Raw genomic sequence first — 26,697 nt, 5'->3', positions numbered from 1 at the left:
GTGGGAACAGGAGCAGAATGACGCCGCCACCCGCCTCTCCTCCTCTCCTCTCTCCCCCGCCACCCCCCCACTTGGTCCCTCTGACAAGTTACCATTGAAAAATGCAATTTTCAACACACACTTGCATAGGTTCAGTTGTACATTCCATAGCTGAGAATCAGTTGTTGCTGGGGAACTGAAACTTCAGGATCCTTATTATAAAAGACTCATGAATCCAGGCCTGGCACTTTTCACATTTTGATGCAGTAACCTAGGAAGGCTTTTTGAAACCTGCTGATTTGGCCTGAATGAAGAAATATTGTAACTTCAAATGCATTTCGGTTTGCAAAGAGGGCATTTCATTTTTTTAAAAGTCTATATCGTATTTATAGTGTTTGGATATATGCCTGGGTTTTGAATACTTTACACATAATGGACCATTTGTATAAGATCACGAGTTAAAGTCATAGGGTAACAGAAAATAACGTTTTTTTCTTGGTGCAAAATATGATGGTGTTTAAGACACAATCAGATATGCAGTGAAATTCTAAGCATTTGGACACTTCTGCTTTTCTCAGTGGCAAAAATATTTTTTCTAAATAGTTGGACTTAATTCTGACCTCACTAACACTGGTGTACATCCTAAGCAACTCGAAGAAGGCACGGTGGTGAAAGTGATAGGAAAATTAGACCCATAAACTCCCTGCTCACTGTGTTTATATATCTGTTTTATGATAACTCTTCAGTGTTTGATTCTAATTTAACTACTTTCACCATTCAAATAATTTTAGCAATTCTTGCCATTTTATATGTTTGTGCTCCTATTGACTGGAATCAGTAGTGCCAAACATGGACTACGGAAGATTCACAGATATCCCAGATTATTGCCAGTCATTGCAGTCTTGACTATATACAAAATCCCATAGCAAAAGATGAGCTGTGGAGAGAAGGTTGTAACTTGTAAACAGTTATGAAAGAGGGTAATTTCAAAGCTACAGATTTGCTAGGACTGGATGATATAGAGTGAACAGAGGAGAGAAAAAGAGAGGACGGATAAGAGAGTAAAGAAGAGAAGAGGGGAGTTGGCCGTGGGAGGTGCCATTTGATCCACATTAAGTATAACTTTGTTATCTTTACATTTTCTGACCTTTTAAACTGATGTAATTATGCACCCTGGCTAGTAGATAAGGCCTCTGTTATGCCTTTTAAGCCCTAATTCCTAATGTGTGGAGATGCTCTGTCTCCTGGGCATTGTACTCCGTACTGTGCTACCCTCCCAAAGCTCCAGAGATTGCCAGGGGAGCATGTCTGCTGTGCCTCCCTTGAAAGGGTGCAGCATGCACTCCTTTCTGTTCCTGGCCAGCACAAAGGAGAGTTTGTTAGCCAGCACAGAGAGTTCAGACTGTGTCCACCCCATCTTAGGAGAGATACCAGACAGGTGCTGGAGGTACTGGTACTTGGTTACTAAAACAGCTGTAAAATCCCAGATCATGGAAGAGTCCACATTTACATTTGAATGATAGTGATCATTTTCCTTTTTCTTTTTTCTTCTTTCTACAGCAAATAGCATTCAAAAATTTGGTACAAAGAAATCAGCAAAATGAACAACAGAATCAAGGTCCTCCAGCTTTGAACTCTACAATACAGCTCCCTTTCCTAATAGTTAACACTAGCAAAAGAACTGTTATAGACTGCAGCATATCAAGTGATAAGTGAGTGTGATGTGGAACCACATATTGGAATATTTAGTCTTCTGTGTAATAAGTATGGGATTTTTCTTTGAACAGAAAGTCTTTTCACTTCATACTGAAACTAATTATACATTTGCATTTCCCTTTCATCTTCCTGGTATTTGACATAGGTACTGACTCCATGGGTGCTCCAGGGCTCAAACACCCATGGGAAAAAAATAGGGGATACTCAGGACCCACCAGCCACAGCTGTTCGGCGGGGCCCCTGGCCTGGCTGCTGATCAGCTGTTCGGCAGCTGGCAGGAGGCACTCGAGGGAGGGCAGAAAGAAATCAGTGGCGGGCAGGTGGGGGAGCCTTGGGGGAGGGGACTGAGAGGAGCAAGTGAAGGGCAGGTGGGGGAGGGAGCGGAGGCGGGGGGTGGGAAGAAGCAGAGCAAGGGTGGGGCTCGGGGGAAGGGGCAGGGCTTCAGGGCAGAGCATCCACTGGGAAAAATAAAATCAGCGCCTATGGTGTTTGATACCTCTTTCAGTATACTTAACCACCATTGTGCTTTTGTAAAATGTATGATGCATGCTCTACAACTTTTAGTCAGAGTTATATGGCTACCAGCTTGTTCAAAATTATGAGATGGAAATAAGTGCCAGAGGCAATTGGGAAAACTCTGAAATAGATGTTTGGTTCATTTTAGTGGCACCAGGCTCACTGTCCTTAGTGCTTCGTAAGATAGAGAAGAATGAAAGTATGCAACAGTTAGAAATATTTCGCTTGCATTCTTGGGTTATGGTTTATTGCATTATGGATTTAGTTGTAAGCTTTTCTTTGCTGTTAACCTGTGACTCTTGTACTTATACATGAGGGAGTCTGTATTTGTTCTCAGCTCTCTTGTGAATTCTATCAGCTGGTGAAAGAATACAATCTTGATGTATCATTGTTTACTAAATCATAACAGTTTATTAGTGGTAAATAGATCTCTTTCATTGAATGTTATTGGTTATGGATTTCATTCTACCATACATTGATTTTGCATTAGAGTGGAACCTCCTTATGGTGAACTTGAATATAGTGAAACTTTATAACGAAGTAGAATAAAAGTCCCTAATTGCTTCAGTTTCAACATCCAAATTACAATTCTGGCTATGGTGAAGTTGTTGGTGAATATGTATAATCAGGACCCTGTGCACTCTGCAGCACTGTTGGCTGAAATTCTTATAAGAGGCCTAATTTCTGGACTCCAGTGCAGTTGCCTGGAAATACTATGCCAGCTAATAGTAGATTAAAAATTGATATTTTTATTGAATGAAATATTCCAATGAATAGTACAGCATAATATCCCCTCAATTATTTTTAAATTGACCCTAATTTTTAAGCTTAATATCAAATTAAATAATTGTTAATAAGTTGAATATTTTTTTATTGAAACTTCATAACTGAATTGTACAAGTTGTTGGGAGGTAAGCAGAAGCTTTTGGTACCTGGGAAGGCATGGGAGGGAGTTTGAGATTGTGGGATACTAAAATTATCAGTGGTGATATATTTTAAATTGTTGATATCATCAGTCTTCCAAATTAACATCCCATTGAGATGAGTGGGACATTTCACATCCCTAAAGCTACTGTTTGCATCTCAGGGACCTGTTTACACTATATTTTCCCCTTACAGTTTCCCTCTGTTGCAACTCCCTGTGCAGTCAACTGGTGTTCACACCAGTGGGGTGCATATGTGGATAAGGTCCCAGCAGCTGCTGGTGGTTTAATCACCATGAAATTAGGGCTGTCAATTAATTGCAGTTAAGTCAAGCGATTAACTCAAAACTAATTAACTCAATTTTAACAATGAATCACGATTAATCGCACTTTGAATTGCACTGTTAAACTAATAGAATACCAATTTTAATTTATTATAAATATTTTTGGATGTTTTTCTACATTTTCAAATATATTGATTTCAGTTACAATACAGAATACAGCGGGGGTTCTCAAACTGGGGTTCAGGACCCCTCAGGGGGTCACGATGTTATTACGTGGGGGGTTGCGAGCTGTCAGCCTCCACCCCAAACCCCGCTTTGCCTTCAGCATTTATAATGGCGTTAAATATATAAACAAGTGTTTTTAATTTATAAGGGGGGGTTGCACTCAGAGGCTTGCTATGTGAAAGGGGTCACCAGCACAATAGTTTGAGAACCACTGACATACAAAGTGTACAGTGCTCACTTTATATTATTATTTTTTATTACAAATATTTTCACTGTAAAAAGGATAAAAGAAATAGTATATTTCAATTCACCTCATACAAGTACTGTAGTGTAATCTGTTTGTCGCGAAAGTACAACTTACAAATGTGGACTTGTAGGCTCTAAAGTTTTACATTGTTTTATTTTTGAGTGCAGTTATATAACAAAAAATAATAATTCTACATTTGTAAGTTGAACTTTCACGATTAAGAGATTGCACTTCAGTACTTATATGAGGAGAATTCAAAAATACTATTTCTTTTGTTTATCTTTTTTACAATGCAAATATTTGTAATAAAAAATAATAGAAAGTGAGCACTGTACTCTTTGTATTCTGTGTTGTTATTGAAATCAATACATTTGAAAATGTAGAAAACATCCAAAAATATTTAAATAAATGGTATTCTATTATTGTTTAACGGTGTGATTAAAATTGTGATTAATCGCAATGATTTTTTTAATCTCATGATTAATTGCAATTAATTTTTTTAACCATTTGACAGCCCTACATGAAATCAATCTGTTAGGTAAGACATCACAGTTGTTAAAATATTGGTGATTGGTCTATTCTAGTGCTGCAACAACAGGACCTTTTAAGAAAAAAACCCAGTGTAAACACCGTCTGGTGTGCCCCAAAGCACTGGTTTGCACCTGGTTCACATTTAGAAGGTTTTCTTCTCACCCATAAAGGCTAGAAAAGCCATTTAAAAAAATAAAAGCTGGGATTCTAGAGCAGTATTCCAAGGTAAGATGTGGATGAATTCTGTGGCAGAAATGCAGAGCATATGATACATATAACTTTACTATTCATACCAACACAGCTGAGCTCAAGAGTTATTTCTAGATACTGTACAGCAAACACTGGGGGGGGGGTTGTTTTTTTTTTAAATATTTCTAAGTTAAACTTTACAACTTAGTATTTTTGGTGTGATTTTTTTCTCGGGGCTTGTCTACACAAAAAAGTTGTACCTCTTCAACTATACTGATATAGTTAAAGCAGTACAACCCACCTACTGTGGACACAGTTATATCAGTACAAAGGTGCCTAGTACTGATATAGGTTATTGCTCTTCCCATACAGTTAAACTATAGCAGTATAACTATGTTCACACTAGAGGTTGTACCAGTATAACTATAAATTTTAAAAAATATATCTCTGACAGTTTATACTGATACAGAAACTGTGTGTAGACCAGGATTTAGACCCAATCCTTCAAACATTAAAGCAGGTATAACAGTACTCAAAGAGTAGTTCCATTCAGGAGTCTGACTGAAAAAAAGACCTGATGGCACTCCTCCAAACTCCTCCACCCACAAAATAAACTGCTTCCTTGTCAGTTGCTAGAATGAGATGCTGCTTACTATAGATTAGAGGTTCTCAACCTTTTTCTTTCTGAGGCCCCCCCAAACATGCTATAAAAAACTCCATGCCCCCACCTGTTCCACAACAACTGTTTTTCTGCCTATAAAAGCCAGGGCCGAGTTAGGGCAAGCAGAGCAATTGGCCAGAGCCTCATGCCATAGGGGGCCCTGCAAACTTAAGTTGCTCAGGCTTCAGCTTCAGCCGCTGGTGGCAGGTCTTGGGGCCCCAGGCTTCAGCCCCACATGGTGCTTCGGCTTTCTGCCCTGGACCCCAGTGAGTCTAACGCCCCATGCTTGGCGGACCCCTGAAACCTGATCACAGCCCCCCAGGGGCCACAGACCCCTCGTTGAGAACTGCTGCTATACATCATGTAGTTGTTCAAAGTATGATCATATGGCCTCTCTGAGCTCTAATGGGCTCCTTGAACTTGGCTCCCGCCCTCCCCCCAAGTGGAGTTTTAGTACGCCATGGGCTCTGTTAGGCCCCTTGACTGAGGCGGAAAAGATAGTCCTATCTTCAACTCGTCACCCACCTATGGCATCAAAGTGAGATGCTGCTGACAGTAAACTGTGCAGATCACTGATCCCTCCTCTCCTTTCTTACATGAAGAATGAAAGAGTTAAGAACGCTGACATATAAATCATCATCACTGGGCACCTGAGTTTCCACCTTAATGAAATAAATGGGGAAGTTCATACCTTTCAGAGCTATTGTTTCAGGCTCTTTGCAGACTTGCATCTTGCCTTCAGTTTGTGTTTTTGAGGTTTTCTCTTTTTTTAAATGAGATTCTGGAGACCATAGTCACTTCAGATATTTTCTATATTGGCTCAGTCTCCATTTACGTCAGTGCTAGTAGAGTTATGAACATGTTTAATTTTTGCTGGTTTGGAGTCTCAGATTGCAAAAGCACTGAAGAAATAGATTCTTGTTTATGCTTGACAAGAGTTTTGTGATCATTTCAAGCATTAATTGAACAAAAAACTGTTTTCTAGGGATCTGGGCTTAAATGGATTTCATAGAAAGACAGTGGACTTTTTTTTAAATCAGAAATTAATCAGTCTAAACCTCTTTCTGTTGGGGGTGGAAGATGAGACAAGTTGCTTAAAATAAGTTTTAAACAGTTGATTATTGTCCCTTATTTATTGGAAAGAATAGATGACCTCTGGCTTATTCTCAGTATTGCAAGCAGGCCAGAGTACAAGCTGAGCGAATAATGCAACAGTTCTGGTACAGAGGGCTGGTCTACACTACAAAGGTTTTACAGTATAGCTATACCAGCAACGCCTGCTGGTGGAGAGGCCACCCTGAACAAGATAAACTACCCTGGTAAAAGGACTCTTCTGACAGTATAAATTGCATCTACACGGGGGATTTTGCCAACATATCTATGCTAGTTAAGGGTGTGATTTTTTTTTCTCACTCCTAACTGAAATAACTATGCTGGCAAAACGTGATATGACAGTTTTTTAACATATAGGACCTGTAAGCAAACAGATTTAGAAGGTTGTTATTTCATTGATAAACTATCCAAAAGGTGATTTACATTGAAGTAAATACGTCAGTTCACAGTGGGGATGTGGTGGATTAGAACAGAAAGTTTAAGGAAAAAGCAGCAAAAATAAAAATGGTTATTTTTGGTGACAAAGCTGTAGAAGACTTTCAAAAAGTATTGGATTTAGTACAAGTAAGGGTTTTTGCTGGAGCAGGAATGTTTTCCTCATCTTTTAATCTGTTTAATGAAGGAGAAAAGTTTATGGACTCTTATTGCCTGCCATGGAAAAAGTTGTTTTAATTGGGAAATATGATCATTGGAACCCTGCAGAGATGCCAGTCTCCTAAGTACAGGAGAAAAGCTGTACCTACCCATGGTATTTAGGAAAAAAAGCATCTTTGACCTCTGAAGAAATCCTAAAATATTGTAATTGTATCTGTACACTTACTTCCTGAATGTATAGCACAGGAAAATATAATCAGGCCCATGGTTCCTTCCAGAACCATCTCACTTTGACATTTCTCCTGTACAGATTTGAATACCTCTTTAATTTTGATAACACGTTTGAGATTCATGATGACATTGAGGTGCTGAAGCGAATGGGAATGTCCTTTGGGCTAGAGGCAGGCAAATGCTCAGCAGAGGATCTAAGAACTGCAAAATCATTGGTGCCAAAAGCTTTAGAAAGCTATGTCACAGGTAAGTTAAATGAAGCTTTTAAATATTATCCTTGATTAAATTCAAAGCCATAACTTACTGAAGCATTTCTAATTATGTCAAACTACATAAGCATGAGGCATAAGACAGTTTGAAGTAGATTTATGAAAGCCAGCAGGATCCCACAAATGACTGGTGGTTTTAAAATTAATCTTCGATGGGCACATGTAGACTTAATTTAAAATTGTTTAGAATATTGATTCATGAATGGGCTGCAGTGCAAAGGAATAATTCCATTAATAGTTTCTGGCAAAAACATAATCCTTGAGACTCAATAATATAGCCCAAGCGCCTCAAAATGACAGTATTTTCCTTGCATCATTGCTACTCCTTTTTAGGCTCAAAAGAATCCTGGATAACAGGAACAGGAAAGACCTATAAAAGGGAGTCCATTTCTCTTTTTTTCTCCTCTCCCTCACTCCCCCAAAAATGTGTGGAATAGAGAGCACCTTAGCAGAGGACAAATCTGATATTAGACTGCTCTTTCAGCTTATTGAGGAGATTCTCCTTATAAATCTCTCATTTTGCATGGACCACATATTCCTTTGTATTTGTACAGCACATAGCAAAACGAGGCCCTGATTTTAATTGGCCCTCTGAGTACTATTGCATTATAAGTATTAAATAAGAATGAGATGATGTGTGTTTTAGAGCAGCGGTTCTCAAACTGTGGGTCAGGACCCCAAAGTGGGTCACAACCCCGTTTTAATGGGGTCACCAGGACTGGCTTAGACTTGCTGGGCCCATGGCCAAATCCAAAGCCCGACCCATCTGCCCCAGGGTGAAGCCGAAGCCCAAGGGCTTCAGCCCTGAGTGGCGGGGCTCAGGTTGCAGGCCCCCTGTTAGGGCTGAAGTCCTTGGGCTTTGACTTTGGAGCTCCTCTGCCCGGGGCAGTGGGGTTCGGGCTTTGGCCCCCCTACCTGGGGTGGCGGGGTTCAAGTGGGCTGAGACTTCAGTCCTCCCTCCTGGGGTCATGTAGTAATAGAGGGTCACGGTGCAATGAAGTTTGAGAACCCCTGATTTAGAGGAAATAGGGCATGTGTATCTGGAGATATGGATTCTGTTACTGATCTTGTGCAAGTGATTTTCACCTTTGTGCCTTATGTATAGTGTTTGAGAACTATTGATGAAAAGCGCAAAGTGTCATTAACTAAATTAAACTTCCTAGAAAATGTTACAACCCTCTTTTATTAAAAGGTAGAACTTGCTTTTAAAATTAGGAGTGTTGATCTCTTTTATTAGAATTGCAGCGTGCCAGTCTAATAGCTGCACTCTCCTTGAGTAAGATTCTGGATGTTTGTTAAAATGTATTGTATAGGTTCTTGAAATAATTACTTTCTGTATTTTCCTATCATTGCAAGTATCATTGTAAACTTATGCTTTCTCCTATATATTCAGTCTTCTTTCGTTGTTCTTCAGTGACATTTGAGTCCAGTGTTTGTGACATTACTTCTCAGTATTATGAAAGTCTTTTTGGATATTAACTCCAAGGTTGATCACATCCTGTACACAAAGAGGATTTTCTCTTCCCACCCTCTTCTCCTAGACATTCTGCTTGGATGAATTGCTTAGTGGTCATAGCTAGGTGGGCTTCCAGTTATAGACTTAGACAGCATGCTGCAGTATTGTAGGTTACTTACATGCTTCTGGTCCTTGGCTGTTGTCAGTCTAAACTTAAATTGTTCTAAAGTTCTCTTAAACTTTCTGGTTCACTTTAGGAGATCTTCCACCGATAAAAGGAATGTTACCCAGTAAATCGCTAAAAAGAAATTTCAACATTTAATTTTCAGAAAAATTGGAACACTGCCATTAGCCTGGCACCTGTGTTGTTAATCTGATTCTCACTTCACCTAATGTCTGTTGTATTGATTTGCCTTGTTTGTTATTTTAAAAAATCTTGGGTCCTTTTCCTGTAGCTAAGAATAGAAGATTAATTTTTAATACTTTGTTCCCTAGGTGTAGAAGCTCTATAGAAGGTAATGGTATTTCTGCTGCAAATGAGAGAGAAGAATTTTTTCTGTTGCAAACAAAGTAATTTTATAGTTCTCCCTGGGAGGATAATTCAGTTGGAAGCTGTCCAGTCACTTAGATGATAATTTATAATATATACATTGGTATAAGTTTTTATATTCTTAAAGAAGTAACATTTTTGTTGTTGGCATAATTTCTTTGGTAACACACTAGTATTCCACATCCACATAGGCTTCTGGCTGCTAATCACAAGTCCTGTATTGACTTCCCCTTTATGCAAAGTACTCTGGACCAATACTGTACTCTTTAGATGTGGGTTGTTTTGAGTACATTTTTCAAAGCTGTCTTATTTTGGTTATGAGAAAATATGGCCAAAAGTTTTGGTTCTTTTAATCTAGTATTGTATACTAAAGTGTGTGCATTTAGTCTGAAGGTTTCTTTTATTGGTTGCTCCTAATATAATTATGCAGTGTGAGGATCAGTATAAATTATGTAGTTACTACAATCAGATGCCTGTATTAACAAATAGGAGTAGCTGTCTTAAATATGTTTTGCAAAGGTATCAAAAAGAGGGCATTTGCCTTATTACATGGTTCTCTCAGCAAAGTATAACTTCCCTTTTTAACTTTGGTATGCTTTATTTCTTATACTACCAGAGCAGAATTTAAGGTTAAGTATCCACATTTTATGGCTTATTTCCATCAAATTTGCCATGTTGCTTTAAAATATATAGGCTTCAGTTAACTACTGTTCAAGAATAGCAAATCAATGTCTTGTATTTATTTACTGGTTACGTTTGTTGCAGACAACAAAGGTTAGAGCTTTCCCACACTGGCCTACCCCATGAACTAGACTATGATGGAAGAGAAACCTCTGTAGCTGATGTCAGAAGTAAAGAATTATCTGAATCAGCTCATTGCTAGGCATCTCCTTAGCAAAGCACACTTACTATACACAATGATGAGAGCTTCAGGCTGTGTCTACAGGACACATTTCTGCTTGCAGAGCTGTGTCAGTCAGGGTGGTGATCTCTGACTGACATAGCTCTGCCAGCAGAAGTCCTTACTGTAGATGCAGCTATGCCAGCAAAGCCTGTTTCTTTTATGGGGATGTTTTTACTGTATTGCTTTTCCTATACCACTAAAGCACTCCTAGTGCATACCTGGCCTCAAAGACTGGGCCAAGACTGTGCTGCTATTTTAGAGAAACAGATACTGAAGGCTGAAGATTAATTATGGTAGTGTTGTATTTGCTAAATGAACATGCATAATCATTGGAGAAGCAAAGCGGGTAGGATCTCCTAGTCTGGAGTTACGTGGATAGATTTGGTGAAAAATCTACAACCAAATATGACCATCTCTGCTAAAATAAATTACTTTTCTTAAAGAATATGTTACTTCCCAGCCCAAAATAACATTTTAGAATTGCTTATACAGATTAATGCAAAATATATGAAAGAATCTTTTAATTTATTAACTTTTTAAAGTTTTCTTTGTACAAAAGGCTTACATTTTATCCATTCCCTCAGAAAGCCCCCCCTCTCACAAATGTATACACTCTTACTTTTTAATTTTCTCTAGATCTCATTGTGCGAAAATTAATCATGTTATTTTAAATAAAAGCTTGAGTGTACTTTTACCTAAATTAGTAGGAGTCTGGTCCAAAATTTAACTTAAAATACCATATTGGTATAGCACACAGCTATCTCTCTATGTATCTTGAACCATAAATGCTGAGTTTGTTAACAAAAACCAAGGGTGTCTTTTTTTGGGGGGGGGGGGAGGAAAGAAGGGGTTTACTACTGCCGGCACTGAGACGACAATACAGTTTCTGAACAAGAACGTGTATTGTATATAGTCTATATACAATACAGCATTGTACTTTAGATTGCGATTAGTTTATTGTTTACTCTAAAATCCACATATTACTCAGAATGTCTTGGAAATTGCTGTGATCCAGGACAGACACAGTGGTCCAATATAAGGTTTTCCAAGATACAGTCCATCCCTCCCACCACCACCAAAAAAAGAAACTGTAAAATTTTCATGTCACTTGATTAACTTTTTTTGTGCACAGCTGGGGCTCTGAGCCTCCCGAACTGATACCACCTACACTGGATGGATCTCCAGCACCTACTTCCCCTTTAGCAAAGCAATATTTAAAAAAGTTATTCAGGGTAAACATTGGATCTACACAGTGGCTTGATCCGGAGAAAGTCATTTGTGCAGGTGCAGCAGGCCTGGGGGCTCTACTGCAATCAGTGTCTGCAGACATGCTGACAGAGTATGTAGCTTAAGGTGATGTGCTGTGGCCACTGAACCCAAGTATACTCCTGGATGAATTCTGTGCCAAAAAAATTAAAAATTCTGCACACAATATTTTAAAATTCTGCATATTTTATTGTCAAAATATAATCACACCAGTTTCAATTATTTTGGTAATTTATTTCAAAATACCTGTCAACAGCTATGTCAACAATACACACAACAACAAAAAACATTCCCCCAGGAGTAGAAAGTTAAAGAAACCCCTATTGCAACCCGGTTCCAGTTGGGGGGGGTGCGGGAGGGGGCTGCATGGCACCCCCTCCCCCAGAGCCCAGCTGTGGGGCACCCTCCTCCCCCCAGATACCTGCACCCCAGAGCAGATTCTTTACTGTCCTGTATGCCCGCTGCGCTGGGCACTCTGCTAAATGCAAGCTGGGCTCTGCAGAGTTCTGCAGCACCAATTCTGTGCAAATTCTGCAGTGGCACAGAATTCCCCCGGGAGTACTAAGTAGCATCCACGTACTGTAAGTCTGAGTCCTACCCTTGTCAGCTTCCTGAGACTGAGGCCTGGTCTAAATTTAAAATTAATATTAACCTAGCTATGGCGCTTAGGGCTGTGAAAAATTTTGCGGCACAATTACGTTGACCTAATCCCCGGAGTAGACGCAGCTAGGTCGACAGACTTCACCTCTCGAAGAGGTGGTTTAACTACATTGACAAAAAAACCCTTCTGTCAAAGGAAAACTCTACACCACGGCACAGTAGTGTAGACATATTTTGGCCTTGGCTACACTTGCAGATGTACAGCGCTGTGAGTTAAACCTGACTTCGTACAACTGAGTAGGGAAAGCGCTGCAGTCTGTACACACTGACAGCTGCCCAGCGCACTGTCGTGGCCACATTTGCAGCATTTGCTGCGCCATTGGGAGCGGTGCATTATGGGCAGCTATCCCACAGAGCACCTCTTCCCATTCTGGCGCCCTGGGTTGTGGGAAGGGGGCGTGGGTGCGGGGCATTCTGGATCCTGTCCCAACGCCCCGTGATGCATCGCTTCGCATCCCAGAAATCCCTTTGTTTCCGTCCACCTTTGGCGCCATCTTTCAACGGTTTCTGTGCAGCGCGATCTGTCTGCGGGAAATGGAGCCCGAACTGCTGAGGCGTATGCTGACTTATCTCGCCAGCACGTCACGTTTGGCTGTCAAACTATTCCTTAAGATCCAAAGTGACAGTGAGAGTGAGGAGTCCGACGATGCTATCGAGCCGCGTAACGCATATGACACAAAATTGCTTGTGGCATTCACGGACATGCTCAGCACCGTGGAACACCGCTTTTGGGCTCGGGAACCAAGCACCGAGTGGTGGGATCACATCGTCATGGAAGTCTGGGATGACGAGCAGTGGCTGCAGAACTTTCAGATGAGAAAAGCCACTTTCATGGGACTGTGTGAGGAGCTCGCCCCCACCCTGCGGCGCAAGGACACGAGATTGAGAGCCGCCCTGCCAGTGGAGAAGCGGGTGGCTATTGCAATCTGGAAGCTGGCAACTCCAGACAGCTACCGGTTGGTCGCAAACCAGTTTGGAGTGGGAAAGTCGACCGTTGGAATCGTGTTGATGCAAGTTTGCAGGGCCATTAATCGCATCCTACTCAGAAGAACCGTGACTCTGGGTAACGTGCAGGACATAGTGGATGGCTTTGCACAAATGGGGTTCCCTAACTGTGGAGGGGCGATAGATGGGACGCACATTCCTATTCTGGCACCACCCCACCTAAGATCCGAGTACGTTAATCGGAAAGGGTATTTCTCTATGGTTCTCCAGGCGCTTTGGATCACCGTGGGCGTTTCATTGACATTAACACAGGGTGACCTGGAAAGGTGCATGACGCACGCATCTTTCGGAACACTTGGCTGTTCAGGAAGATGCAGGCCGGGACTTTTTTCCCAGAGCGGAAGATCACGGTAGGGGAAGTTGAAATGCCCATTGTGATCCTTGGAGATCCCACTTACCCGTTAATGCCGTGGCTCATGAAACCCTACACAGGGAGACTTGACAGCAGCAAGGAACGGTTCAACTACAGGCTGAGCCGGTGCCGAATGACTGTGGAGTGTGCCTTTGGCCGTTCAAAGGGCCGCTGGCGATCTCTGTATGGGAAGCTGGACTTGTCCGAAAACAGCATCCCCGCGGTTATATCTGCGTGCTGTGCCCTCCATAATATTTGTGAAGGGAGGGGGGAAAGCTTCACTCAGGCATGGACCTCTGAAGTTCAACACCTGGAGGCTGAATTTGCACAGCCAGAGAGCAGGGCTATTACAGGGGCCCAGCGCGGGGCTGCAAGGATTAGGGATGCCTTGAGGGAGCAATTTGAGGCCGAAAACCAGCAGTGATATCTGGTGCCCTGCAGGAGAGTGAAGTGCAGTAGTTCCAATCTTTAGGAATCAGTGTTTGCTAAGCAGACTTGCAGTGCCTGTTTATTTCCTGGGCTAAGGAGTCTTTTACTTTATGCAATAATAAAGAATGTTTTCAAAGCCAAAAAATCCATTTATTGAAAAGAAAAAAAAATTATTTATTGAAAAGAAACAAGGGGGTGGAGTGGGGAACGGTACAATCACAGATTCGCATATGTCCTGTCTGGTGTGCTGTGCAGTGAGTGCTGCACTTCAGGATAGCTATACTGCATGGTGATGGGGGTTGAGTGCAGAGGGTAAGGGTCGTGGTTTTCAGGGCTGGGTGGTGAAGATACTGGTGTTGGAGGCAGCTGGTGGCGTGAAGAACACAGAAGTTGGGGAAAGTGGGTTGGAGGTGACAGTGGGGCACAACGGAAAGAGTTTGGGGACAAGGGCTGTGGGGGGGTGGCGTTTGCGTTTGCGGTACTGCTCCTTCTGCATGGCTATGAGCTCCTGGATAGCGTCTGCTTGGCGCTCCAGGATGCTTATGAGACAATCTGTGCTTTGCTGCCAGTGCTCCGTGCTTTGCCGCCGGTGCGCTGCATTTTCCTGGCAGATCCTGCTTTCTCTCTCCCTCCAGTTCTGTGCTTTCTCATTCTCTTTAATAGATTGCCGCATCACTTCTTGCAGCATGTCTTCTTTGCTTTTTTTGCGGTCTCTTCCTGAGTCTTTGCAGTCTCTGAGCAGGTGATAAGAGGGACGGCTGAGGTCTCAAGGTTAATGCAGCTGTATAGGCAAAATGCAACATTTAACAGAGGCAGCATTGTTTATACCAGACAGAGTAATGATTTCCCCCGCACTTAAGGAGTAGAAAACACACAGGGTCTACACAATTGCATAATTTTCCTGTCCGAAACAGAGCCCACATATCCCACGGGAGCCTCAAAATGGTGAGTAAGGGGGACTGATTGTTTCAGGGCTGCACTGTCCTCTGGGTTTCTGTGCCTTGGGGAGAGCCAACAGCTTCAGAGGGCACCTACACTGAACACTGTCCCAACATTTTCCACAGGAGTTCGTCCTGGACGATATCTCGCTGCTGAGGGTGACCTGGGAAGCAAGGGAGGGTCTTCTACTGCAATGCGGCTTCCGCCCTGGCCCATATGCAGCTTGCCTGTGTGCAGCAATGGTCCCCCCGCCCCTCGCGGCACAGTGGCACGGACATGTTAGCCTGGCTGGGACAAGGACCACGGTGGCTCTCCCGATAAACCTGCGCAAGCGCATTGCACACGTTCTGGATGAGACATTCGAGGAGATTACCGAGGCCGATTACCGCGATGTGATAAACCACATCAATGCACTATTCCGCATCTAGGCAGGCATGCCTAACCCTCCTCTCCCAAAGAGCCCGCACCGAAAAAATTCCTTCCCGAAAAAAAAACCGCTTACTGGGAACCTGCTCTTCTGTTTGTCCTCCACCAAGTACCGGCTGCTGCGACTGGCTACCTTCCTCCTGGCTCGAGAAGAGCTCCTGGCTGCATGGCTCCAGGGATTCTGGGATGTCTTCATCCGGCCCACCACCCTCACTCCCGTTTTCCTCCTCCTCCTCCCCCCCCCCCCCCCCCCCCCCCGGCTCTGAAGTGTCCATGGTGGTGCTCGGAGTGGAGGTGGGGTTAACCCCAAGTATCGCATACAGCTCTTTGTAGAATCGGCAGGTCGCGGGGTGAGCACCCAAGCGGCCGTTTGCGTCGCGGGCTTTGCGGTAAGCACTCCGCAGCTCCTTCCCTTTAATCCTGCACTGCAGGGCATCCCAGTCAGGGCCCCTTTCCATCATGTCCTTTGATACCTTCCCGAAGATATCGTAATTCCTATGGCTGGAGCGCAGCTGGGACTGTACAGCTTCCTCCCCCCAAACACTGATGAGGTCCAGCAACTCGCCATTGCTCCATGCTGGGGCTCGCTTGGCGCGTGGAGGCATGGTCACCTGGAAAGATTCGCTGATAGCACTCCACGCCACACCGGGGTGAGCAAACAGCAAGGGGATTTTTAAAATTCCCGGGGAATGTAAAGGGTGGGTCACATGGTTGGTTACCTGAGGCCAGGGCAGTAGAGTTTGAACTGATGACCAGAGTGGCTAGAACAGGCATTGTGGGATACTGCCGAATAATTCTGGAGGCCAGTCACAGAGCATTGGGCGGCCACACTGGTGCCGCAGCGCTGCAGCGGCGGCGCAATACACGCTATTCCTCTCGGGGACGTGGAGTACATGCAGCGCTGCAACCACGGAGATACAACGCTGCAAATGCCTTGCCAGTGTGGACGGGGAGTGAATTACAGCGCTGGGGGCGGCTTTACAGCGCTGTAACTCGCTAGTGTAGCCAAGGCCTTTGAGTGTTGTGATAGTTGCTCTCTGCCTTCACTCTGCAAGGGCTCCTTCTGAAAGGTAGGCCTGAAAGAAAAGCTTCTGGTTTAAAGAGCCGAGATTTCAGAATACTCTAAAACCCACTTACATACTTCCATTTTACTTTTAAGTATTGCCAAGGAAAATAATTTCAAATAGAGGGAAGATGAAAGACTCTAGTAAGCAACAGTATTAGGGTAATGTAAATCATGCCATATGCTTCTCACCCATTTCCTGAACAATAGAACTGAATATAAACAAAGAAAAGCAAGTAGCTGTGACTTTGATGGATGTCAGAATGTTCAAATGGGTTGCTGAGCTTCAGAAAATGCCCCCCTAATAAGAGCTGTATACTAAAGACTGGCATAAGATCATCCTGGTGAAACCTTAACTATGGGAGCACTACCATCCCACTATAATGCTGTGTCACACTAGAATTAGCAGGTCATTTGGTCAAGGGTTCCTCCGATACAGAGGATTTCCCCCACCCCTCAAAAAAGTGCTGATTTTAATAATCAAAGTGCTCTAACGGGATTGATTTGAAAACTGGCTGGGGTGGAGGGACTTTGGGAGGGAGAGAGAGAAAGGGAACACCCATTTAGATGAATGGGTCAGTTCACACCTCTCAGAGCAATTGTGTCTGACTGTATTCATTTCCATGGAACGTTCAGATACATCTCATTGAGATGAATGCACCACTTTATACTCCTGGAATCCTCTTAGGCTGCAGAGGGTTGTGCAGACCCCTTTCTCCTACACTAGAGCCTGGTCTACACTAGGTAATTAGGTCGGTATAACTACATTGCTCAGCAGTGTGAAAAATCCACACACACCTCCGAGCGGCACAATTAAACCAATCTAACCTCTGATGTAGACAGTGCTAGGTTGACAGGAGAATTCTCGAGTCAACCTAGCTACTGTCTTTCCGGGAGGTGGATTGCCTACACCAACAGGAGAACCCCTCCCATCAGCATAGGTAGTGTCTTCACTGAAGTGCTAATGCGGTGCAGTTGTGGCACTGCAGTGTTTAAAATGTAGACAAGCCCCAAAGGATTGTCTAGGACGAGAGTTGCTTCAGAATAGCTATTCCTCATTAACTCCCTGTGTGGGTGCTTTTATTCTAGGATAGGAGTTTTTTGTTCTGAATTAGCTGAATCCATTTTGGATTAGCACTCTATTGTTCCAGATGATGAAACAAAAGAAATGGTAAGACTATGTGCTCACTCGGGCAAAAGCTGTATTCAGGGCAGGCTTAGTGACCACCAGCTGGCTATTCCTGGTCTACATAGGCACCGACTTCATGGGTGTTCCGGGGCTGGAACACCCCCGGGAAAAAATTACGGGTGCTCCGCACCCACCAGCAGCCAAGCCTCCCCCACCCCCGAGCATGCTGCGTCCCCACTCCTCTCCCTCCCAACGATTCCTGCCCCCCGCGCCTAACAGCTGTTTGGCGGCGCTTAGGACTTTCCGGGAGGGAGGGGGAGAAGCGGGGATGCAGTGCACTCAGGGGAGAAGGCAGGGCTGGGGTGGGGACTTTGGGGAAGGGGTGTAATGAGGGAGGGAAGGGGCAGGGGGGGCGAGCACCCACTGGGCAGAGGAGAAGTCGGTGCCTATGCTGGTCTATACTCGATCACTTCACCTCACCTGCATAAGCCACCGCCGGAGTTGCCAGATGTTTCCACCCTTTAAGTCTATAAGACTTCCCTCAGGAACATCACCTTTTTCTGTTTTACATCATGCTATCATGTTTACTCCCAGACTGCTACACATTTCTGCATCAAGGATAAACTACTGTGCGCTTCTATTTGCACGTGCACAAAACTCAGCACAGAAATGAGGGGTCTCAAGCTCTGTGGGTACAGAAACAACTCTGTGGCAACCTTCCAAAAATAATCTCTATACCAGTCCACTGTGATAGGGATGGCTGTGTTAAGTGTAGTTGGAATGCATGTAGACAAATGAGAGAATACAATTCTGTACAACATGCCACATTTACTTCATTCCTCATATCTGCTTATTTTAGAGCAGCCCTGGCTGAAATTACAGCATCTCAACACTGGCTCTTGCCAGCTCTAGGTGCCAGAGTTAAGATTGAATGGTAAAGCTAGTGTGCATGCTGTAACTCCTGGTTTTCAGAGGTTTAAATATAGTTGCAGCCAGCATTATGAAAGGATATGAGGCACTGCCAGTCAACCTTAACTCTGCATTAACAAAGTTTTGGGGCTATGAATGTTGTTCCATGTTCTGGGTCTTATCTAATCATCAGCACAATAAACTAAATGCTGATATCTGTAGTTAGTGAGGTATGGAGCAAAGAGAGAACAGCTATTTCCCACAACTTAGATATTAAACTGATCTTGAAGTTACAGTACTTGGAACCTATTTGACACTTTCAACAGAGCAGATTTAATCTGGAAGTCATTCGTGGAAAATAAATACTGAACGTTTCCGGAGTACCACTTTTGATGATGATGATGTACTAGCAATGTTATGGTTAATGATGCAAAAGTAGTATATGGTGTTTAAATTAAAAGCTAGACATCCAAAACCAAGTTAAATGCAGATTCTAACATTGTAAGGAAAGAAAACTGTTGCTGTAACTTTAATGTGTAACTGTGTTGTCTTTTAGATATGGCTACAGGACTTTCATGGTTGAACCAGGGGTTACTTTTAAATTCAGCTCATTCAGTTTCAACTTTAGAAACAGCTGGCGGTACCTCTATTTCTAAATCAAGGTAACTCGAGAGTGATTTTTCTATTTCAAACAATGAAAGATAGTTTCCTGTGATACTCATATTGAGAAAGTGCAAAATTCACCCCGATGCATCACTTACCCTCTCAAAATAGGGTGTTGTAGCACAGGAATGAATTTCACCCCAACTAAATATAAAGGACACTATGGCCTGGACTACACTAAAAAGTTAGGTCGATCCAGCTGCATCGCTCAGGCATGTGAAAAATCCATAACCCTGAGTGACATAGTTAAGCCGAACTAACCCCCAGTACAGACAGCGCTATGTTGACCAAAGAATTCTGTTGACTTAGCTATCGGCTCTAGGGAAGGTGCATTTCCTCTGACGACAGCAAAACCCGCCCTGTTAGTGTAGGTAATGTCTACACCAGTGGTCTCCAACCTTTTTACGCACAAGATCCCTTTTTGAATTTAAGTGCAACCCAGGATCTACCCTGCCGCACTTACTCCATCCCCCTTCCAGCCGTCACTCACTCACCCTCACTCTCACTCACTTTCACCGGGCTGGGGCAGGAAGTTGGGGTACTGGCTCTGGGCTGGGGCAGAGGGGTTTGGAGTATGTGTGGGGGGCCTCTGGGCTGAGCCTGGGGCAGGGGGTTGGGATGCAGGAGTGGGTGAGGGGTGCAAGCTCTGGGAGGGAGTTTGGGTGCAAGAGGAGGCTCCAGGCTGGGGCAGAGTGTTGAGGTGCAGAAGGAGGTATGGGGTGCTGGCTCTGGAAGGGGGCTCAGGGCTGGGGTGCGGGTTCCCACCAGGCAGCACTTACCTCAAGCGGCTCCCTGTCAGTGGCACAGCAGAGCTAAGGCAAGCTCCCTGCCTGCCCTGGCCCCACACGGCTCCTGGAAGCGGCCCTCACACCCTTGCGGCCCTTGGGGAGGGGGGCACATGGCTCTGCGCGCTGCCCCTCTCTGCAGGCACCACCCCCACAGCTCCCATTGGCCGCAGTTCTCCATTCCCAGCCAATGGGAGCTGTGAGGGGCGGTACTTGCAGGCAGGAGCAGCACACGGAGACCCCTGCCTCCACCCCTCCCCTGGGGCCTCAGGGGCAGGCTGTCCACTTCTGGGAGCGGGGTGGGGCCAGGGCAGGCAGGGAGCCTGCCTTAGCCCTGCTGCGCCACCGGATTTTTAGCGGCCAGAGATCGCGATCGACTGTCAGAGACTCCAGGATCGACCAGTTGAACACAATCTACCGGTTGGTGACCACTGGTCTACACTGAAGCACTACAGAGGCACCACTGTAGCATTTCAAATGTACACAAAGTAGTTTCTATGATGACTGATTTTTGGAACATTCTAACTTTCTGATAAAAGGCTGCTTTCCACAGACAATTTCTGATTTGTAGTCTTTGCCCAGAGGAAAATGTGTGTGTGTGTGTGTGTGTGTGTGTATACATTTGAGGTTAATTGGACAAACTGTGTTTGTATAGGAGACTTGAAAAGTGGTGTGTCTTCACCTTTTAGAAAGATCTAAAATAGTTTGTTCATAATTCAGAACCCTTTGTGAAGAATTCAGACTTTTTTTACATACATTATTTATTGTGAGGAGTAGGATGAGACTTTTTTTTATTGCATTTTCACCCAAGTTGGAGCCTTGAGGATTTTAGTTGAAATTTTTGGTGTCTGTACATGTTATTTCCCTAATTGTGCTGGCAAAAGTTATAAGTTCCACATTGCCTAATCCTTGCTTTAATTTTTAAATTTCTTGGTTGTGAATTGGTTTTAAAATACAAATTGATCACAAGACCTAAATGTTTGTCATCGTGTATTTGGGTAGAAATCCTATTTTTTCTGGCCCCTAGAGTTCCTAACGAGTTCTTGCTCATGGCAGTTCACCTCTCAATGCACACACACTACAGCATAGACAAGGCAATGGGAGAATCATTCCCTTTTGATTCCTTCTCTTGGCTTCAGGAGCTTCCCTAGCTGGGACAAGAAAAATTGGCAAACCCCCTATCGATCCTTGCGTTTCTTTTGCTTTTCTGCACTCCTGATCCCTTCCCCAAATACTAGATTCATTTTAAATTAAAATGTTTCAGGTAGTTCCTTGTTGGTAGCTTCTTTGTTAAATACAAACAAGAAGCCACAAAAAGCTCTCAAACATCATGAGAAATTCTCTCAAGTTACAGGATGACTTTTCTGTTCTTTTGATAGTGGAAATCCAGGATTGTGTCTGGATGCTGAAGTGGCCTTAGCAACTGGACAGTTCCTTGCCCCTGGTAGTCAACAGTCCAGCAGTGCAACATCACGTTATTCGGAGTCACGAGGAGAAACCCCATGCTCATTCAATGATGAAGATGATGATGATGATGATGACGATTCCTCTTCCCCAGAATGAAGACAGCAGAAAACAGAATATACAAGATGCTGCTTTTATGTGTTTTAGTGTGAGCTCCTGGTTTTTATGATATAACTTCAGTTTCTTGCCTTTGTTTGCACTGTGTTCAGTTAAACTAAATGGAAACTTGCACACATACACACACAAAAAGCACCCAAAGTTAAGAGACAGATTGAAAACTTTTTATAACTGAACACAGTGTGGTATACTGCCACAGAGCAAACAAAGCGTTTCAACTGCAACCAAGGAAAAAAGCAAAATCCCTGAAGATTTAGCAGACTAATTGCTAAGTGCACAAGTTTATTTTTCATAACTTGGGACATTGCTTCTCCAGTTTCTCTCTTCCTCCTCATTTATCCCACTCAGAATGGAGATGATTATAGTGTTGTCCAACAGATGCTGATTCTTACATTGTCTTTAGGCTTTGCTACCTTTAAAAAAAAAAAGCTAAAATAGATAGTTTTAAATATCTTATGTATTAAAACCATTATGGAGAGGGGCTATTAGGATGTTTGCTTTGTTCTGTTCAACTTGCTGTACAGAAGAGTCTTAAAGTAATATAAAATGCAAGTGGCAAAATTAATCTTGAACTAGATGAAATCCATTTTAGATATTTTAAAGAATGAAATTAGTATATTTCTGTTGAAGGGTTCATATTTTTCCATTATTTTATTCCATTGATATTTTGGGCCTAATTTATTATAAATAACTGATTGTTAGCCATTACATAGAGTCAGGATAAAAATGGTGGTGTTCTCTACACCAACACTAATTTTTTTAAAGAAAAAATGTTAGTGAAGAAAATAGTGTTAATAAGTTGTCTGATAGTTTAAAAATAAATTCTCCCTTGAATATCTACACAGACCTTAACCTACTCTAGAAAACCAAATGGAATATAATAGCAAAAGAGTTTCTTTCTATAGTAAGGACTTCATACATTTTCAGGCAGTGTTTCAGTTTTCAAGGGACACAGTCACATAAAATATTATTTTAGGAACTAATAACTTTTTAATTTAAGATTCTTGTGAAAATCTAACTTTTCACTATTTATGCAGTTTGACTTTTTGCATTTCACTCAGTTAGGATAATGAAAACAGACTAATCAAATTAACTTTTTGTTTTTAGTTAATTCCATTTTCCAACTGTTCTGCACTAACCGACACCATGCTGGCACTGCAGGGGAACATTTAACTCCAAACAACTGTTTTCACAGCATTTTTTTTAAAGGAAAAATGGAATCTGATTTTTATACTCTGTCAAGTTAGCAAAAATAATTCTCACACTTCAGAAGTAAGCATTGGGGTAGTAATAATTTTGCTTTAATATCACCCAAAGGATTTTCACAATCATGTCAACCCAAAATGTTAGTAAACTGGGCCTCTTTAGTGAATAAATTGCACCTCTATTTACTGAAGGTCACATTAATGGAAAATATTTATTTGCAGTTTTGGAAGAGGTAAATGTCTAAACTACTGGATTATATATTTGACTCCATTGTGACCAAAGATGCTGTTAAATATGTTGAGTTACAGTGAAGTTATTGCATTTAGTGGAATATAACAACAAAATATCATACCAGTACAATGGTTAAATATAGGGGGGGAAACTGTTTAAAAATGTCTTTAAAGGGCTGAATTAGGCTCCCAAAATCTCAGAGTTGAGTCCAATTCTACATTTAGCATCACAACTTGGTGCCTAGAATGTCTCCGAACAGATATTTTTTTTAAACATTCAACACTTAATATCAAAGCAGAACAGGTTGACCTGAAATGTTTTAATATGCAAGTTTAAACTAGTCCCAGTTTTTACTCTTTTCAATATGCTAAACCTAATTAATGAAATGATAAATTGAAATAATTCCTTTTTTATCTTCATAGTCCATGTAAATATTTTAGGTATTTCTAAATACCCATATTAGCTGTTAAACCACAATGACTAGGGCTGTTATTTAGTTAGGAGTTTACAAATTGCCTGCATCCCTATTGAAGATTTGTTGCAGTCTGTCATGTTTACACACATTTGGAGGAGAGGTGGCCAGCAAAGTTATAAGGAAAATTTTCCTCTATGCTTATCAAGCTACCTGCCAATCTGGACAAGACTGGTGGTATATCCCATGAACATAGGTCACAGAGACAGTTGGGCAGTAATGTCCTCTGTCTTGACTCATGTTAATAATCTATTCTCAGATTATTACTACAGTAACTACCACTTGAACTGGAAATGGCACTGTAAATGTTAGGTCAGTAATATCTGATGGGGGCAGGTTATTTCAGTGGTGTCTCTTTGCTTGGAGACAAGCCCTTTGGAAAGTGGTTTCTCTGTTTATGAAACCACTTTAAAAAAAAAAAAAAAAGTCAGTGTGTTGTCCAGGATCCACCCCATCCTACCATCCACCAAACATTGCTGCAGGCCTTGGAAAACAAGGAAACCCATAAGCACCACTTTAAACACTAGCCCAAAGAGGAGCAGTAATAATTTTGCTTTAATGACAAAAAATATTCTTTTCCAGGAGCTTGGCATGCTTGCTCCAGTTGAAGTCCATAGCAAAACTCCCATTAAGAGTACACTGCACTACTACTCGCTTTTGGCAAGTACCATGGCATAGCATCACCAGCCTCTCTACTGTATTTTAATACCAGAAAGTATGTAGCTTTATTAACTGGTCAGCTTCACAAATTGATCTCCCACCGCTGAAAATAGTTAAATCATACAAAGGCCAAAACAGAAAACCAGTTTTGGGACTTCAAAAGGAAGTTGCTTGAGATCCTATGTTCCAAGTTCCAGTCCAGAGGGAATTTTAACACAGGCAGTTGTGGTTTTATGGTTACATTAAAGTCTGGGAACTGGTCCTCATCCAGGTGGAGAGTCACTTGACCTCCTTTTTGTCTGATGAGGCCTGCTGCAAAATTGCAGGACTGCACCAAAAACTGATGGTGCATCTCAATTGCGCTTTAAATGGATCTGAATTAAAAGGAGACTTCAAATTGCGGAGCACCCACAACTTCCATTGAGTCAATAGGAGCAATGGGTGTTCACTCCCTCGAAAAGGCCCTTTAACTCCGAGTGGCACCAGGAGGCATTACCATAGTAATGTGATCATTAACAGCTTGACTGGTTCTCTCATCTTCTGTTTAGTTGCCATATTGTGTGATACAGCTAATATGGCCATTGTTATCTGGTGATAGGTAGCAATTAAACTTTAAGCATAAAGAAAATTGTGATATGAACATTTGAAAAGTGACCTAATGGTTGAGAGTGCTTTTTTGTTGTTTTGTTTTTTGTACTGCTATTCTGGATTATTTAAATGTTTATTTATTGGGTATGATTTACTAAAATTATTTGAGGAAATACATGAAGTAATTAGCTGTGACCAATATAATTGTGTGTATACATTTTAAATCTATTGCAGTAAACATCTTTACATATTAAACATCTTATTTTAGGGATTGGGTGCTTTTTTAAACTTAGGGAAAGAGTCAATAAAACCTGCTAGACTGTACCACAAATATCCCAAAAATGTGTGTGTTTCCAGGAGGAGGATGGAGGGTATTTCTACTGTGTGGAAGTTAGCTCTAACGTTTACTGAATCTGGCCATTAATGATTACACTACAGTTGTGCCAGTTTTTTCATTTCTACAAGCCAAATGTTGGTTCTACTGAAGTCAGTGGCAAAATTAATCTACTCTAAGATCTCATCTGTATGAGAGTTATTCCAGTTTAGCTGAAGGTGTGCTTTTAAACTCACTTACTGAAACCAAAATAAAAATATCCACAGAGGAGTTTGCACTGGTTTAAGAGTGGCTTATTCTGATTTAGGTTGCAGAGATTCCTAATAGACTTAAACTAAACTGCAACAAGGCTGCTTTAAACCACACAGAAGTTTGCATCAGTTTAACTAAAGCAGTTCAAAATCAGACCTTTAGGGCATGTCTACACGTACAACGCTGCAGCGCATCTGGTGAAGACACTCTATGCCGATGGGTGAGAGCTCTCCCGTCAGCATAATAAAACCACCTCTATGAGTGGCAGCAGCTATGTCAGTGGGCGAGCTTCTGTCCATACTGACGCTTATGTCGGTGTAACTTATGTCACTCGGGAGTGGTTTAGTCACACACCTGAGCGACATAAGTTCTGCCAACATGGGCTGTAGTGTAGACATAGCCTTAGTTAAATTGGCACAACTTTCTTGTATGGAGAAGTCGTTTGCAGGGTTGGTGTCATAATATTAGAAAGACAAAGTGGGTGAGGTAATATGTTTTATTGGACCACTTCTTTGTAGAGCTCTGTGTAGGTTGAAAGCTTGTCTCTTTCACCAACAGAAGTTGATCCAATAAAAGATATTATTTCACCCGCCTTGCAACAAGGTGTGATAGAGTCAGAGTTTGATCCGAAATAATCACTGTTCTCAAATAAGTCACCCATAAAAAGCTGTTTTAGGGTAGAATCTATCATTTAAAGACATAGTTGTCAAATTATCTTTATTTTTTTCCCCTCCACACTACCGTCTTAAACAAAACCACCTCTAAAATGTATTCATTACAATCTAAAAATTAGATAATGGTCATTTGAATAATTAACGGGCACTTTAAAACTGAAAATATCCAGAGGCATTTTAAAAATACTTTTTAAAAATACTTTACTTTTAATTAGTCTAAAAGCCAAACTACCCTGATTTAGAAAAAGTAAAGCAAGTAATTGCAGGGTGCATTTAACATAGACTAAACCAGGGTCAGTAACCTTTCAGAAGTGGTGTGCCGAGTCTTCATTTATTCACTCTAATTTAAGGTTTCGCATGCCAGTAATACATTTTAACGTTTTTAAAAGGTCTCTTTCTATAAGTCTGTAATATATAACTAAACTATTGTTGTATGTAAAGTAAATAAGGTTTTTAAAATGTTTAAGAAGCTTCATTTAAAATTAAATTAAAATGCAGAGCCCCCCGGACCGGTGGCCAGGACCTGGGCAGTGTGAGTGCCACTGAAAATCAGCTCGCGTGCCGCCTTTGGCACATGTGCCATAGGTTGCCTACCTCTGGACTAAACAAACCAAAACAAAAATGGGCTTTCAGTCTTGACCCATGCAGTTGTGCCTTGTAATTACAGATGTCTCTTAATTGCATG

At 42.1% G+C, this 26,697-nt stretch overlaps 1 protein-coding gene across 1 annotated transcript in view; it reads left to right on the top strand.

The window, feature by feature from the left end:
- The window catches only part of TFDP2 (transcription factor Dp-2), a 189,923-nt gene extending 168,345 nt beyond the window's left edge, over positions 1-21,578 (top strand). The window contains exons 10-13 of the mRNA XM_065410857.1: positions 1,540-1,691; positions 7,289-7,455; positions 19,123-19,228; positions 21,394-21,578. Of these exons, the coding sequence (XP_065266929.1) occupies positions 1,540-1,691; positions 7,289-7,455; positions 19,123-19,228; positions 21,394-21,577 (609 nt within the window). The 3' untranslated portion in view covers position 21,578. The remainder of the gene's footprint in view (positions 1-1,539; positions 1,692-7,288; positions 7,456-19,122; positions 19,229-21,393) is intronic.
- Positions 21,579-26,697: the final 5,119 nt, after the last annotated feature.

This window comes from Emys orbicularis, chromosome 9 (genome assembly GCF_028017835.1).
Source record: "Emys orbicularis isolate rEmyOrb1 chromosome 9, rEmyOrb1.hap1, whole genome shotgun sequence".
Classification (NCBI taxonomy): domain Eukaryota; kingdom Metazoa; phylum Chordata; order Testudines; family Emydidae; genus Emys; species Emys orbicularis.
This window is presented reverse-complemented; position numbering and strand designations above follow the sequence as displayed.